The sequence below is a fragment of the Lepisma saccharinum genome, chromosome 21 (assembly GCF_977018435.1).
Source record: "Lepisma saccharinum chromosome 21, izLepSacc3.1, whole genome shotgun sequence".
NCBI lineage: Eukaryota > Metazoa > Arthropoda > Insecta > Zygentoma > Lepismatidae > Lepisma > Lepisma saccharinum.
This window is the reverse complement of record NC_139249.1, coordinates 33000321-33014718: the sequence shown is the minus strand read 5'-3', so window position 1 is coordinate 33014718 and position 14398 is coordinate 33000321. Positions and strand designations below refer to the sequence as shown.

General features: G+C 35.7%; 1 protein-coding gene across 1 annotated transcript in view; it reads right to left on the bottom strand.

Annotated features, from left to right (window-relative positions):
* Positions 1–478: 478 nt before the first annotated feature.
* LOC146004129 (uncharacterized) overlaps positions 479–14398 on the bottom strand; it is a 619261-nt gene continuing 605341 nt past the window's right edge. Inside the window, exons 5-6 of the mRNA XM_083142796.1 lie at positions 10302–10475; positions 479–2890 (exon numbers count right to left, since the gene is read on the bottom strand). Coding sequence (XP_082998922.1) covers positions 2768–2890; positions 10302–10475 — 297 coding nt within the window. The 3' untranslated portion in view covers positions 479–2767. The remainder of the gene's footprint in view (positions 2891–10301; positions 10476–14398) is intronic.

Genomic DNA, 14398 nt, shown 5'->3' with positions numbered 1-14398 from the left:
TGTCCCATGCATAGTGAAATTCTTTGTTATTTATGCACAAACTCACAGACACACGCACATACATAATTCCATTCTAACATAGACATGTTCACATGTGCTTTCGAGCAGTACCTTTATGTAAGGAATTGATGATCATCAATGATATAAGAAGCTTATATCTAAAATGTCCAGTACATGATTATAATTATTAGCATTTGATTAGACATGAGTGATGCAAAATTGTGATTAAATTTTTATTAAATAACAATTTCAAATCTTGCTTGATACATTAACTCGTAGAACAAATATGGTAGAATTATTATCATATTACAAATCAGAAGAAACTTCTTGCATGTTATTTTGATTCGTGTACTACATATAGCAATTCAATATTTGCGCCATTTGCTTGGCATATTTATCAAATACTAGGTGTTTATTATGATTATATGCCACTTCTCTATCCTACTGTTATTTTTCTTTCTTCAGTAATAACAAATAATAAATAAACTAACATTTTAATAAGACAAATGAATTCTGCTTGTATAAATTCTCTTCATTGATATCATTTTTATGTTGGCCACCAAAAATTTCTCCTTCTTTCCTTTGGGAAAATTTGTAGTACGTTAGTCTACAAAAATAAGTGTCTATTCCATTCTATGGGTTTAAATTTTGAAATTCTGTATTTTCCGGATGGCGCTGTGGAATTTAATCTTTACATTTCTATTTTGTTTGTTCTCGGTGTTATAAAGTCGATGGCTACGTAGATATTTTGACATTTTATGTGTTTCTATTTCAATTTCTGTGTATTCGTGAGCGAGAATGAATGTTTATATAAAAAATAATTTGTTGTGAATTTTTTCGTTGACAATACTGAGCTTTCAAATTTACTTTGTGGAAATTCCTATGGGTATCTTAATTCTCAGATATGAAATTATGTGGTGGAAGAGATGTAACATTGTGATCTAAGTAGAACGCACCTTCGTCTGTTGGTCTGATATCATAGACCAAGAAGATAAGAAATTTCAAAATCTACCGATGTATTTGTTACGGTTGCAAACACATTTTTTCGCGACAGAGTTGAAATTCGAAGTGTACAAAAGCATGTCGTTTCGGGTAAGGTATCGAAAAATCCGAGCATGTTATATCCCAACCTTGGTGGTGAAGAAGCATGGGCTGACGTGTCAGGCTTTATCACTGTTGCTTTTTCACACTTTTCACTGTTAGAGAAATCGAAAACCAGAAAGAATTTTGGAACAAGGGAAACATCGAAATGTCAGCGCGCTAGTGTTCTTCGGGTTCTTTTTGTTTGTGTAATTGGAGCCTAGTGACAGTGACATACTACCCCAATCTTAGTAGCTTCACGAATACACTGAAAGAAACCTTTGTGGAAGTCTGTCGTTGTTGTGCGGCGACATCCTGCATATTCGATTAATCGTAACAATGAGATGATGCGTGAAAGGTTAAGTGGAAAGGACCGAAGACCTATTTTAGAGGAGCATGAATCTCAGAAGGTTAAAAAAATATCCTTATTCGGAAATTTTGAGTGAAGAGTGCCCCCTCCAAGTTACGGTTACGCCTTTGTTCAGTTTCTCCGTTTTGTATTTTTGCTCGCTTTTCCATCTCTTGGGCTTATCGCGGCAACAAGAATGAATCTGTTATTACAGGGTGTCTACTCACCGGGAATTTCTTGAATTACGGGAATTATGCTTGAATTATTGGCTCCGAGAATTATGAATGAAAAATTACAACTTTTATTAATCCAAATCCTATTGAATTTTTATATGCATTCATAAATGGCCTGAGACAAGTTTTTCACAGTTTAGCATTCATTTTTATCGAGGAAGGAAAATAAAGCTGTGTAAAAAATAAGTCAATTATCTCAATACGTTTACTTTGTTAGTGTCCTTTCCAGAACAATCTGACAGACGGAAGATTATTGGAATATACCTTGAAGTTGATTAGGCAAATTGAGTTTGACAAGTAACAATTTTTCGCAGATTAGTATATCCCGTAACATCTGAGACCTGTGTTTGTAGATGTTTTCCGAGTCTGATTATGTGAAATGCTAAATGGAAACTCAGCACCTTAAATTAAATATTTTAATTAAATATACCGTTGAATTGAATTAGAATTTTTGGACCCTTAATGTTGCTAACACATTTGTGTTTGTATGTATGGGGGTGGTGAGAGGCAATAATACGTAAAGTTGAAATAGAGAAAAAAACTGCTTGTATCCTTGAATTTTTGAAAGCTCGTCTTGAAAACCGGGAATTATACTTGAATTTTATCATGGTCCTAGTTTAGACACCCTGTATGGATAAGCAGAAATGAATACCAGCGCCAGGACTGGGAATCGAACTAAGAACGTCGCTGCTGCTTTCCAACAGTATCTCGTCAAAGAGGAGAACGCTAACCAATAAGGTTGACATTAATTCTATTGTAAGACTTAATGGCAGTATTAACAAAAAGGTCAACAAAATTTGAATTCAAGTACTACAACAGGAGATCATCAAATCCGTTTGGAACCCAGCAATTTTTTCATCAAAACATGAAGAATTGTAAACTGCAATCCACATACACACACATGCACACACGTACAGTTATTCACTTTTTAGAACATGTCCTTCTTTTCCATATGTACCCGCAGACTGGTACGTCACTTAAAACAGACAAATAAAAAACATGTAAATAAACATTAGCATTGAAAAACAATTAGTGCTGGTACATATTGTGGAGCGGATAACGTCAGACATTTTTGGTTCTTCATGTTTTTTTTCCAGTTTTTTTTTCAGAGCAGACTGCACGTCATGGGGTGAGACATAACATGGTCCAAAAGAGCTGGGGTCCCTGCTGCCAGCCCCCCCTCCGTTCTCCTCTCGTCCTCGTCATAATCGCAGTCGAAGTAGCGACTCTGAAATTACAAGACAACTCGAATTAAAACTGACACTTAACGGACAATGGACGTAGCTCATAACCATACATAAATATGAGATTTTTGAGAAACAATTCACTAAGTCCTTTAAATGTTGTTATTTTTAAAGGATAGCCTCAGATACCTGAGAAGGATAGGATCCAGGTCATTTTTACTTTCCACATAATCATAAATAATTTATACGTACAGAGTCATTTGATTGACTCCGAATCTACCATAATAGTGCATTATATTAATTCGGCATGATATTAGTGCGAAATACAACAAATTGAAATTACAAGTAAACTCTTTTTATTCGAACTTGGATAATTCGAATTATTCGATAACTCGAACTTGGATAATTCGAATTATTCGATAACTCGAACTTGGATAATTCGAATTATTCGATAACTCGAACTTGGATAATTCGAATTAATCGATAACTCGAACTTGGATAACTCGAATTATTCGATAACATGAACTTAGATAATTCGAATTATTCCTTCAGTCCGACAGTTTTATTGCTTCTCCTTGATGCACATCCACCACGTAAAATTTTCATTTCTCCTATACACCCTGTAACGATAACTATGGCTAGGAAGTTGATGACCTAAAGAACCTTAAAAAATGACCTATGTAATGACCTTAAATTATTAGAAATTAAGCAATTAAGTGCTAAAGTAGTTTTCACTGTTTTACGGGCTACAAAGGGTTCTGAATAAAACAACTTTAAATCTGGCCACCCACCATGCACGAGCGTAGTATGTAGTATAGCAACTAGTGAAATATTATTGTGAATTTTAATATGTTCGCATACCAACAAAACAATATAACAGCGGCCCTAACAATAATGTATCTGAAATAACAAGCTCTTTGACTAAAAAAGTTTTAAGATTATAAATTATAATACGTGGTTATTGTAAGGTATTTTTAGTAGCTAGAACTAGAATATAACCAAGAATTTTCGTTTCCGGTGTCGAAAATATTAGCCTGTTTTGAAGGCAGATTCAATTTACGTGCGAAATACCAGCTAAATCGTTCCATGCTGAGACAGAAATCACTTTTAATCTCGCCTGCTGAGGTAGTTAATAAATATAGCTACGGGGATCCGTTATTGAAAGACTGTTCATGGCAGTAGTTCATTTTTTCATCAGCAGGTGATGCTGGCATCGATAGCCATTCGGTATGCTCATCTGATATTTCTTTCAATTTTTAGGAGCCAAACGGTGTATTTTGCTTTTAAATTCTACTTTACTTCTGAAAACATAGTAGTTCGGAACTTTATTAATATAATTGATATGAAATAAATTTAGGTAACACTTTTGTATAGCGGAAACGGATTTCTTACTTTTTAGATAAGAAAGTAGTTACGCAAATAATTTTCTTTAGCGTTGTTGAAGTTCGGGAATGTAGTTTTGATACATTTTAATGCGAAATCATGTGTTTATCTGCGAAAATATCTCTCCGACACGTTATTGCTGCTGCCGCCATTTGCTTTCTGCACGTGAGCACAATGTTTCAGTGTGTTACATGACGTAACCCCCGAGTAAGTGTTTCAAACCTCGCAGTGTTATCACAATAACATGACGTGTCGAGTATTTTTTTCTTAAATTAAATTATGCTTGCCTAACCTAACCTAACCTTACGGGAAATGGTTTGTGGGGCTAACGTCAATGGTTTGTGGGGCTAACGTCAATGGTTTGTCGGGCTAACCTCAATGGTTTGTGGGGCTAACGTCAATGGTTTGCGAGGTATTAGCATAATTTCAAATCCGGACACGAAAGTAGGCATTTTTCGGTGAACAAGATTGCAACACTGCATGCCCTCTCCAAATCGACAAAACAATGGCACAACGCGCGATGAACCAGTACGCTATCGCAATATTGTGTGTTACGGAATCGAAATAACGAATAACAGTAAGTATTCCTAAATGTAAGAAATAGACATTACTTTTGTTAGAAATTCATTATTACACCTAAATATGTTCCGCAATGCAGAATAGTACGTTATCACTGTAAAAAGGTGCGAAATAAATTATTTCTAGGTGTTTCACCTATACGAAAGTAGTAATTAAATTTAAAAGAGAATGATTATTTCTTCAATATGAAACATTAAAAATATATTATAAATTTATCTGACTAAAACAATATCAAAAATTATAAACTCGAAGCCCCTTGATTATGTAAATATTTTAATTTAATGGCCCTTGAGGTAAGCTAGTAATTTTAACAATTGCAATTAATGGGTAATAAATACTGTTATAATAACTGCAGCAAATGATAAAATTGATCCTAGTTTGAACCCTGTGTGAGGCGCGTGGGTGCCAACTTTCACTCAAGCATGCAACTGACGTTAACCTTAGTACAGCACGCTACGACGCCAACGGTCCCGGGTTCGAATTCCAGAAAACCGTCGCTAAATAACAAAAACAGAATAATTTCAAAGGAGCCGATGTAACAAGATAATATGCTAATTTTCTCTGTAATTTCTGATTAAGCCATTGTGTATAATTAGGACATGGCAGTTTTCAATGATTTTATTAAGATTGAAATGAAATTTTACGAATAGAAGATTTTACAATAAGGGAAGCATACCAGTTATTTCTTCATTAAAAAAATAAGGCACTACATTGTCTATATATGGTATTTATACGCTCATACTAAATGGATGAAACGTAGAATGACGTAAGCTATCCCGAGCTTGAATTTCTGTCAGTCCAAGAACTATCTGATTCTACCTTACAAAAAAAAAGAATCAGTTCTTTAAGGCCGAAGTAGAGTTACGTGTTCCAGAGGAAGAATGCTTTCGCTTTTCTATTCTCATCCATTCTGTCAAATTCTCTGAGAATCCGAGCTTCGAACACAGAGAGAATAAAAAAAATGAAAGGCGACGTAGAGGTTCGAATGGATTTGCCTGACGTTACCAGAGGGTTTGTTCCCACAGAGCATTCCGTTTGGAGTTCGGGATGAAAAAGTAAGGGGAAACACGCCAGTGATGTTTTTGGGTTCTTTCTTTTTTTTGCCCTCTTCAGAATGATTCGCGACTCGTTTGCATATGAACCTCTCTGACACGTACCTAGAGACTGTCGTAAAGAATGTATTTTTGACGGCCTTAAAAAATGCTTCTTTTACGACACTGAACAGTGAAACATGTATTTGTAGATAATTTTTTCTCGAGCTCGTAATCAAGTTACAAATCTTGGACTTTACTAACTGAAGCAAAAGTAACAAATTTTATCTCGCATAAAATCTCGAGAATATTCCAAAAATGATCAAATAATGTTCTAAAACAGGTAGAAAACACTTGACAACATCTTATAAATATATTTAATATGTTCAATATTTATTCGTATAATATCGTTATTATACCATACTTCTAGTGTAAAGATTAGATCATCTTTCACTTTGTAAAAGTCGATCCCTTTCATAACATCTAACAATGACTCCTCATAGGCATCGGAGCGCTAGTGAATGAATACCTGCGGACATAATGTCTAACAATTTATTTTCAATGAACGTAGTGAGCGAAAGATGAAAACATGTCATACGTCCCCTCCCCATTAACACACACACACACACACACAACATGCCGTTATTCCCCTTCTGTTCTTAACGTTCCGTTTTGTTTATTTTCAGCTTGCGATTTTCATAATTGCCATTTTAAATTGTAGAGTATGGTTTATTTGAATATTTTTCATATTTTAAATGTCCTCTTAGCCGCCTATTGTATAAATGTTTGAACTATTGAGGTTATTTCCCTGTATCGCAGTAAGCAGCAAGAAGCAATCTTGATGCTTTGTAAACTGAAGTTGACAGCTCACATCGAGTTCTTCGAAGCCTTGCAAGAAACGTGATCGTTCTTTTAAGGCAGGTAGTTTTGAAGGAAACGTAAAAGTGATTCCACATTCTCTTCTTCCAGCCATCCTAATCGGTATCTATTGACCTGAATACTGAGAACCGTTCCCATTCGCCGACACCATCAGCAAACACTCCTCTCCCTTTTTTTATCCCCGCAGAACCGCCGCTATCTCCCGGAAGAAGACGCTCTTCCTAACGCATTTCCGGCATCGCCCGCCTGGCGTCTCTGCAGCTTCCGGTTCGTTCATAGATTTCCGATATAGGTGGCTCCACTGGCGCGATATTTCACGCCGACGCTTCCACGTGACTTCGTGGATCACACCTTCAGGAGGAAAGGCTATAAGTTCGATCCTCGAGGAAGCTAAATAGATTTGGGTCGAAGTAGAAAGGCAAAGAAAGCGTTCCAATATCGTAAATCTGCACATTAGTTGAGTCAATATTGCCAGGTACAATCAATCATTGTTGCCACAGCGAGACGTGGATCCAGTAACATTTTCAATTGATTTATTTTCACTATGAGACGTTCAGATTATTCTTATAGTCCATTATTCACACTTTAGACCCAAAATACGAATATTTATGGAAATAAACCAGTATTACTATTTTCTTATTGCGCTTTATATTAGGACATTAAAGGAAAGACACCATAGATGGGGTCCTTTCAACTAGAAATTAGAATAATTAAGCCAAACAGTAAAAAAGTTAGTTTTCAATATTTATGCTACACACAGTAACAATATTTTACGATACGTAAAGAGAGAGATTCTCTTGCGAATGATAAGTGTTTTTTCGATTTAATTTAATGATTAATAATTAAGTTCGTAAAACTAGTCTTAAGACATTATCAACACTTTATGAAAATAAACCGGAAACAATTAACATTGATTGATTGAGTTGGTGTTTTAAGTCCACTTTATGCACAGTAAGGCTAATCGGGACTTTATCTACAGTTTAACGTGGGATCTACAATTACCCTTATGCTGTTTAACTGTACATACTTCATAGATGGTGGGCTTTCAATTATAAACGATAGTATTAATAATTCCGAACAGTATACAAGTTCGTGCTCAATAATTGTACGACACACAATAGCAATATTTTATATCGAGTAAGATAATCTCCTCTTTTGTGAATATCAATTGCACTTTTTGGCTCAATTGAATGATTAATGATAAAGTTCGTATAAATAGTATATAATGCATGCAATTTAAAGAACGTAGTAAGTATAGCTTACGATCCAGTCAATTAGTAAATTTTTAAAAGAAGAACGAGAATATTTCGTATGGGGGGCGTCAAATTCACCGATCGAACACGCCACTACTTTTTCATCACATCACTCTGCTTAAGGAAGAAATTTCAAGCATGTTCCACGCGGATATTGCTAAGTCCAAACGTGTCCGTAGCAGATGGACCGTATACAAAGCCTGGCTGATCTGAATTTCATAGGTGATGGCATTTTCTCCGTATAAGGTTCAAGTAGTATGCATATGTTTTCGACATTGGCTCAGGCTTCATTAATATGGTAATCTCGGACTAATTCAGCTATGACGAAAACCCTTACTGCCTCAAGTTTCTATCTCACAGCGTTCCAAAATACAACCAGCTCTTATTCTGTAAAGGTAAGGACATCACAGTGCATAATCGTCTTCCCTGACGGAGTGGTTATCGCAACGCGCTACGATGTCAGGCATCCCGGGTTCGAATCCAGTCCTGGACATGAGTGTACTTTGTGTGTATCCCTTGATCAATTTCATCATATATCATCACTCATCCCCATCTTCGCAATTAGCCAAAAGTTGGAGTAAAATAAACCCAATCAGTCGTTTTCAATTCATGTGACGTTTTGCTCTTTTTAGTCTCGCTTCCTACTGAAAAAGTAAATGCAAGTTCCAGCCATACATTTGTACTTTGTGGTTGCATATATACAGGATAAAGAGACGATTCTTTCGCGGAATGGTGAAACCTCAATGAAGAAAAACCTTATTAAGAAATATTGTCCATCTTGCTGTCTTCTAGAGACTGAAAGCCGGACCCTGTGGCCGAGTGGTTAGCACATCGCGCTGCGACGGCAAGGGTCCCGGGTTCGAATCCCGCTCGGGCTTGGTTGTTTGTCAATGTCCATTCATCCATTTCATCACTCATCCCCATCTTCGCAAGAGGCATAAAACGCGAAGTCAAATAAACTAAATCAATCAATCAATCTAAACACTGAAAGTTTGTAGGTCGTAATGTACTTTGTGATTGATTGATTTGGTGTTTTAAATCCACTTTATGCACTGTAAGGCCAATTGGGACTGGACCTACAGTTTAAAGTGGAATTCGAACCACTCCATCGGGTATCGAACCCGGGACCCCTTGATTGCAAGGCGACGATGCCACCACTGCGCCATCGGGAGGCCCATAATGTACTTTGTGAAAAGTATTAATATAGTAAGTGGGAGTAAAAACACACACCTTAACCCATAATAAGTATGTAAGACATAATGTAATGCTAGTGGTAGCCTACTTAAATTTGTAAAATTCCGGGAAATTTCCTGTTTAGTTCAAGGCTAATTGTTCTATCCTTAAATACAATTTTGTGACTCCATTCTACATAGCTAAGTATGCGACATATCCACACATCATACACGTATACACATATATATTTTATTATTATTGTGTCCTCCTTTGTTTCATGATTCGATTTGACTATCTTGATCATTTATTATGTGGAGTGAGATAATTTATTCACATGTATTGTAGCTGGTAGTTTCGCAATAATTAACTGGAATTTCCCCCGAATAGTATTTTTTAAATATCACACTGAGTAAAGCGTAACTAGCTACAATAATATGCACAAAGTATCTCACCTAACCTAGTTTAGCCTAATGTAACCAAATGAGAATAAACCAATAGAAATTGAGAAAAGAGAAAGTAGATGTTACATACAGCGATGGAAAATTAGTTTTGTCATGTTTGGATGTTATTTGGTTTGGAAACTGTGTTTCTGTTCTCTTTCGCACCTTTCTTCATAACGTTGAAGTTAGGAGGAAGGGAATTAAAAAGGACCAATTCATTACACGTTCTCAATATAAGTTGTAAATCAAATTATAACCAATCTGTAGTAGCTTTTAAGTTCCTCCTTGCGTTATCAACATTCTGATTCAACTATTCTCCCCCTTTCCCTTTATTATTCCCTCTTGTTATGCTCTACACTAGAAATTCCGTGTCACAGAGGGAGCTGCGAGTAACCCTGGGCTTATTTTGCAAGCCTTTGACTTGCAAATCCGGTTTAAAGTTGGCAGTAGTTTTCATTTTTTCCCCCTTAACAAATTCTAAATTTTAAATCATTCACGAACTTCGTTTACCAGGAAAGAGGGAAAAAAATAACGCAGAACGAGAGCACAACAAGGGATTTCCTCTTTGGGGAACATTGTTATTCGATATTTAATGCAGATTGTTAGAGAACTTTTTTTTACCTGGCCTCCCATTTTTTTTGGATGGGAATGATATTAAGGCGAAATCTCTCGCCCTCTGGTTTCATATTCCCCGTATAGATGGCTCTGAGTACTCACCTGGCATTCTAAGCACCGGCAACTGTCACTCATCTTACAGGTTAACCCCCAGAGGGCAGCAGCTTCCTTGTATAATTCGCTGCTCGACTTCCGTTTTCGTGACTTCCGGTTTTCCATATCTGTCGCTACCAGCGCCTGGCCCGCGGGTGATCCGAAAAGACCTACCCCGACATCCTGCCAAAAGAAAATTATGTATAAATAAAGAAATAATATAGTGCACATAAGCGTCGTTATCTTTGAATTATTGTGTAATGACTCATCACATGAAATCAGTGGCGGCGATTGAGTTTCAAAAACTAGCGGGGCAAGGTGCCAAAACCGGGGGGGGGGGGGGCAAGATAAGGTTCACCATAGTGCAGGGGAAAAGTGGAAAAAAGTGAGGACAACTACGCCCCTCGCCCCCATAATAGCCGCCACTGCATGAAATGAACAAATGTCATAGTGTACATTAGACATATTTTTGATTTTTGTCACGACACCCTCCTTATATCTCCATCTCCATATACAATACCCATACATTAAATACGATGTAGAAATATGGTGATATGTACGAGGGTACAACAAGAATAACGAAATTGACCACTGACGAATATATAGATGGCAGTACAAAACGTATCATTGTCCTTAGACAAGACAACTGTATAAACAATTAATATTATGATCATATTAATTTTAAAAAATGTAGGGAACATTATTCTTAATAATTCGTTGCTGTAGAAGTGATTGATAGAAATAATTTTATGGCAACATAAATGAGCTATTACAACTTTCTCACTGCAGAAATTCTATCAATGTAACCTTTATAATAATTTTATTTAGGTTTAATAGGCAAATTTACCATCAAGGATTTCTCTTCTTTTGAGTGAAAGCTGTTACTACAATGCCAGTTCTCTTTCACGAGCAAACCTTGTTTCACTTTTCTCTCTCACCCTCCTATTCAAGTTTTCACGACCTTCGTCATAGTACACCATAGGTCATCCGCTAAGCACATCTGTGTTCAAGGTTAAGGATATTAAGGACCCAAGGAGTTTTGACATCCATACCGTCACTTTAAGAATGTGTTGGATGTGAAAGTGAAGTTTCCAATGTGATTGATCCTCTCATACTCGATAAACAATTACATAACGAACTGTTTATTATAGGGTAATTATCTTTCATAGGAAACTTGAGCACTCATCATCATCATCAATGGTGCTACAGCTCTCTTTGGCATTACTCTGCTTCAGTCGACCTCCAAATTGTTCCTTTTCCTTCAACGTTTTCTTCTACCAACAGGTAGGTTCAGTTTGCTTCAGATCTTTCCCCATAAAGTCTGTTGCAATTCTCGTATTTTGAGATTTGATGCAACATCTTTAATATTCTACTCTTCATTCTTCAATCATCCAATTCTCTTACTGGTCCCAATGTCCCCTTTATACTTTATGTGACGGCCCACATGTCAGTATTGGTTTCACCATTGACTTGCATAATCTCAAAAGTGAGAATTGTAGCTTCATGGTAAAGTGATTCGAACAAGTGTTTTTCGGGTTACCAGCCAGGTTAATTACACGTTAGAGTCCAACGTTTCGAGCGCATTCATTGTTTTCATCATTCCTTGTCTTGTAGCCCTAGATCACTTGTTGAAATTGTACAATTCTAATTTTACATTCTTGTGTACGTCTTTGATTGTCTTTATTAGGTATAGCAAACAAGTTATAATACGTTTTATATACTAATTGTGTTGTCTTCTTCATGCATATATATTTTTAATGTACATCACTTCTGTGTTATTTATAACCATGTGTAACCCTATTTCCTTTGGTAGTTTAGTTCGTTATATATGATTTATAACATTTCTGCCTTCCCTTTTATTATGCTGATGTCATCTGCATATCTGTACTGTTCTCTTAATTGTTGTTGATTAAATATCTACTTCCAACTTCCTACATGTTCTAATGTTGAATAAAAATAGTGTTTTACCCTATCCGTTTACTCTATCACTGTATATCTATACCCAAACCCACTTGTATTCCCAGCTATCACTAATTTTAACTACGCTTCTCAGATTTCGATTTTCCAAACCGCCTGCATGCATATCTCCACATTATTTTTATCTTCATGTGAGCAAACAAAAGGTACAAATTCTCTTTCTCCCCCAACCCTAAACGCACACACAAGCGCAACTTGCAAAAATCGAATTACACCGGCCGAAATGATCACAAAGGGGCAACCCCCTTGCCCTCCCTTTGCTACGGCCGCTAATTGAAAAATACGTCACAACAATGAAATGCCAAACAACCTGACAGGGTTAAGTACCTGTAATTGATAAAAGGCTTTTATCTGCTTACAATTGAATATTATCCTGAAAACTAAAAAAACAACCCCTCCCCTTTGCTTTTTCATTTTCCACATTGACGCAGACAGCACTCCGTTGTTGTTCATTAACAAAATAATCCCCCTCGTGATAATCTCTTTTGTTTGAGGATTATAGCTACATTTCGTCTCCCTCCACCCTCATTGTACGCCGAGCTGGAGAACTAGTCAGGACTCCTGGCTCATGAGGTTGAATTGGATAATTTGAAAAATAGTTCCCCCTCTTCCAGCGTGATTATATACTAAAAACTTTCATCTGTCATTTGTTTCGAAAAGCATACCTCCTCCCCTGTACCTCTTGCAAAAGCTGGGAAGTGGAAAAAATTCTCGTCATTCAAACATTGCGTTCAATAGGTTGAACAATATTGGAATTTTTTCGTTAATAGAAATAGCAAAATATAACTTTATCGATTATATGATCAGTCAGGTATGCGATAATTAAAAAAACAAATCCATTTCATATTTCAATCCATGGTTTTGTCTTCCTCACAAAACTGAATTTGGACATGTTTTTGTAATGCATTACATAATACAAACGTTGACTGAAGATTCGTATATTTAATTATGTCTTGCTTTCCTAATGATTGTTTAAATTTTATTCGACTGTTCCGTGGCTCTCCGCTGTTCTGATAATTTCGAATCAGATATTTGTGATTTATTGACCATTTTTAGTTTCCACACTACGTAAATTTGGGAAAAGCATTTTGAATTTTATTCCTGTCTTCACCTCACAATTTTAGTTATAATTTCACGTTTCATTTTTTAGCTTATTATAAACATTATTAAAAATATATGTAGGTTATAATATTTATTCCTGTTTGTAGTTATTTTAAATTGTTATTTTGTATTTTAGACAATCACAAAGCACATACACGTATCACATATACTACTTTTCAAAATTTTGACATATTTTTATATCTTATTCAGCGTACCTAATAGGATAGACATAGAAGGGAAATAGTTATAATTGCATTTTATTAACATTATAAATAAGAGCACCAAAGATTTAGAAATATGACAAAAACATATTCATATTGTATTTATTTGCTTTGGTAAGTTCTGATAAGAATAAAGGAAAAATTTGAGGTATTTAGAAAATACACAATTAGAAATGATGAAATGTCAGATGCCAGGTAATTTAATATTCTGTCAGTTAATACCAAATAAATAGTTATATATTTTTAAACTTTTGACTGCATGCTATACTGTATTAATTGTGAAAATCAAACCAGCTCTGGTAAGCAGACAGTATTAATTATTCATCGGTTCATTTGCTAGCACAGTTAGGGTGAGCAGACTCATACTTTCATAAAAGAGGACAGAGTACGGCGAAAAAGGAGGACAAAGCCATAAAAAAGAGGACACCGCAAAAAAATGGCAAAACCTTTGCAATTACTCATAACTTAATTAATATAAATAAATGTTACTAATATTTTGCTCACATATACTTTTCAGGTGATTTCTTTCAATAACTTCCTATTACCTTTAACCAAAGAAAGAATCTTCTAATCTGTTATTTAACAAATGACAAAGAATATTACAATTTGAAGCACAGAATTTTACTCCTTTTCTGATTCTTGGATATTAGAATGAAAATGCAAATATCCTCACAAGTGAATGCAAATTTAACAAGTAAGATTCGCTTTAACTTAATTCCAAAAACCGAATTAAAATTTTCGGGAGTTCAGATCGAGTAGAGAAATATGATTTTAATGCCACGAACATTTCTAGCAGTCTTTCAACAG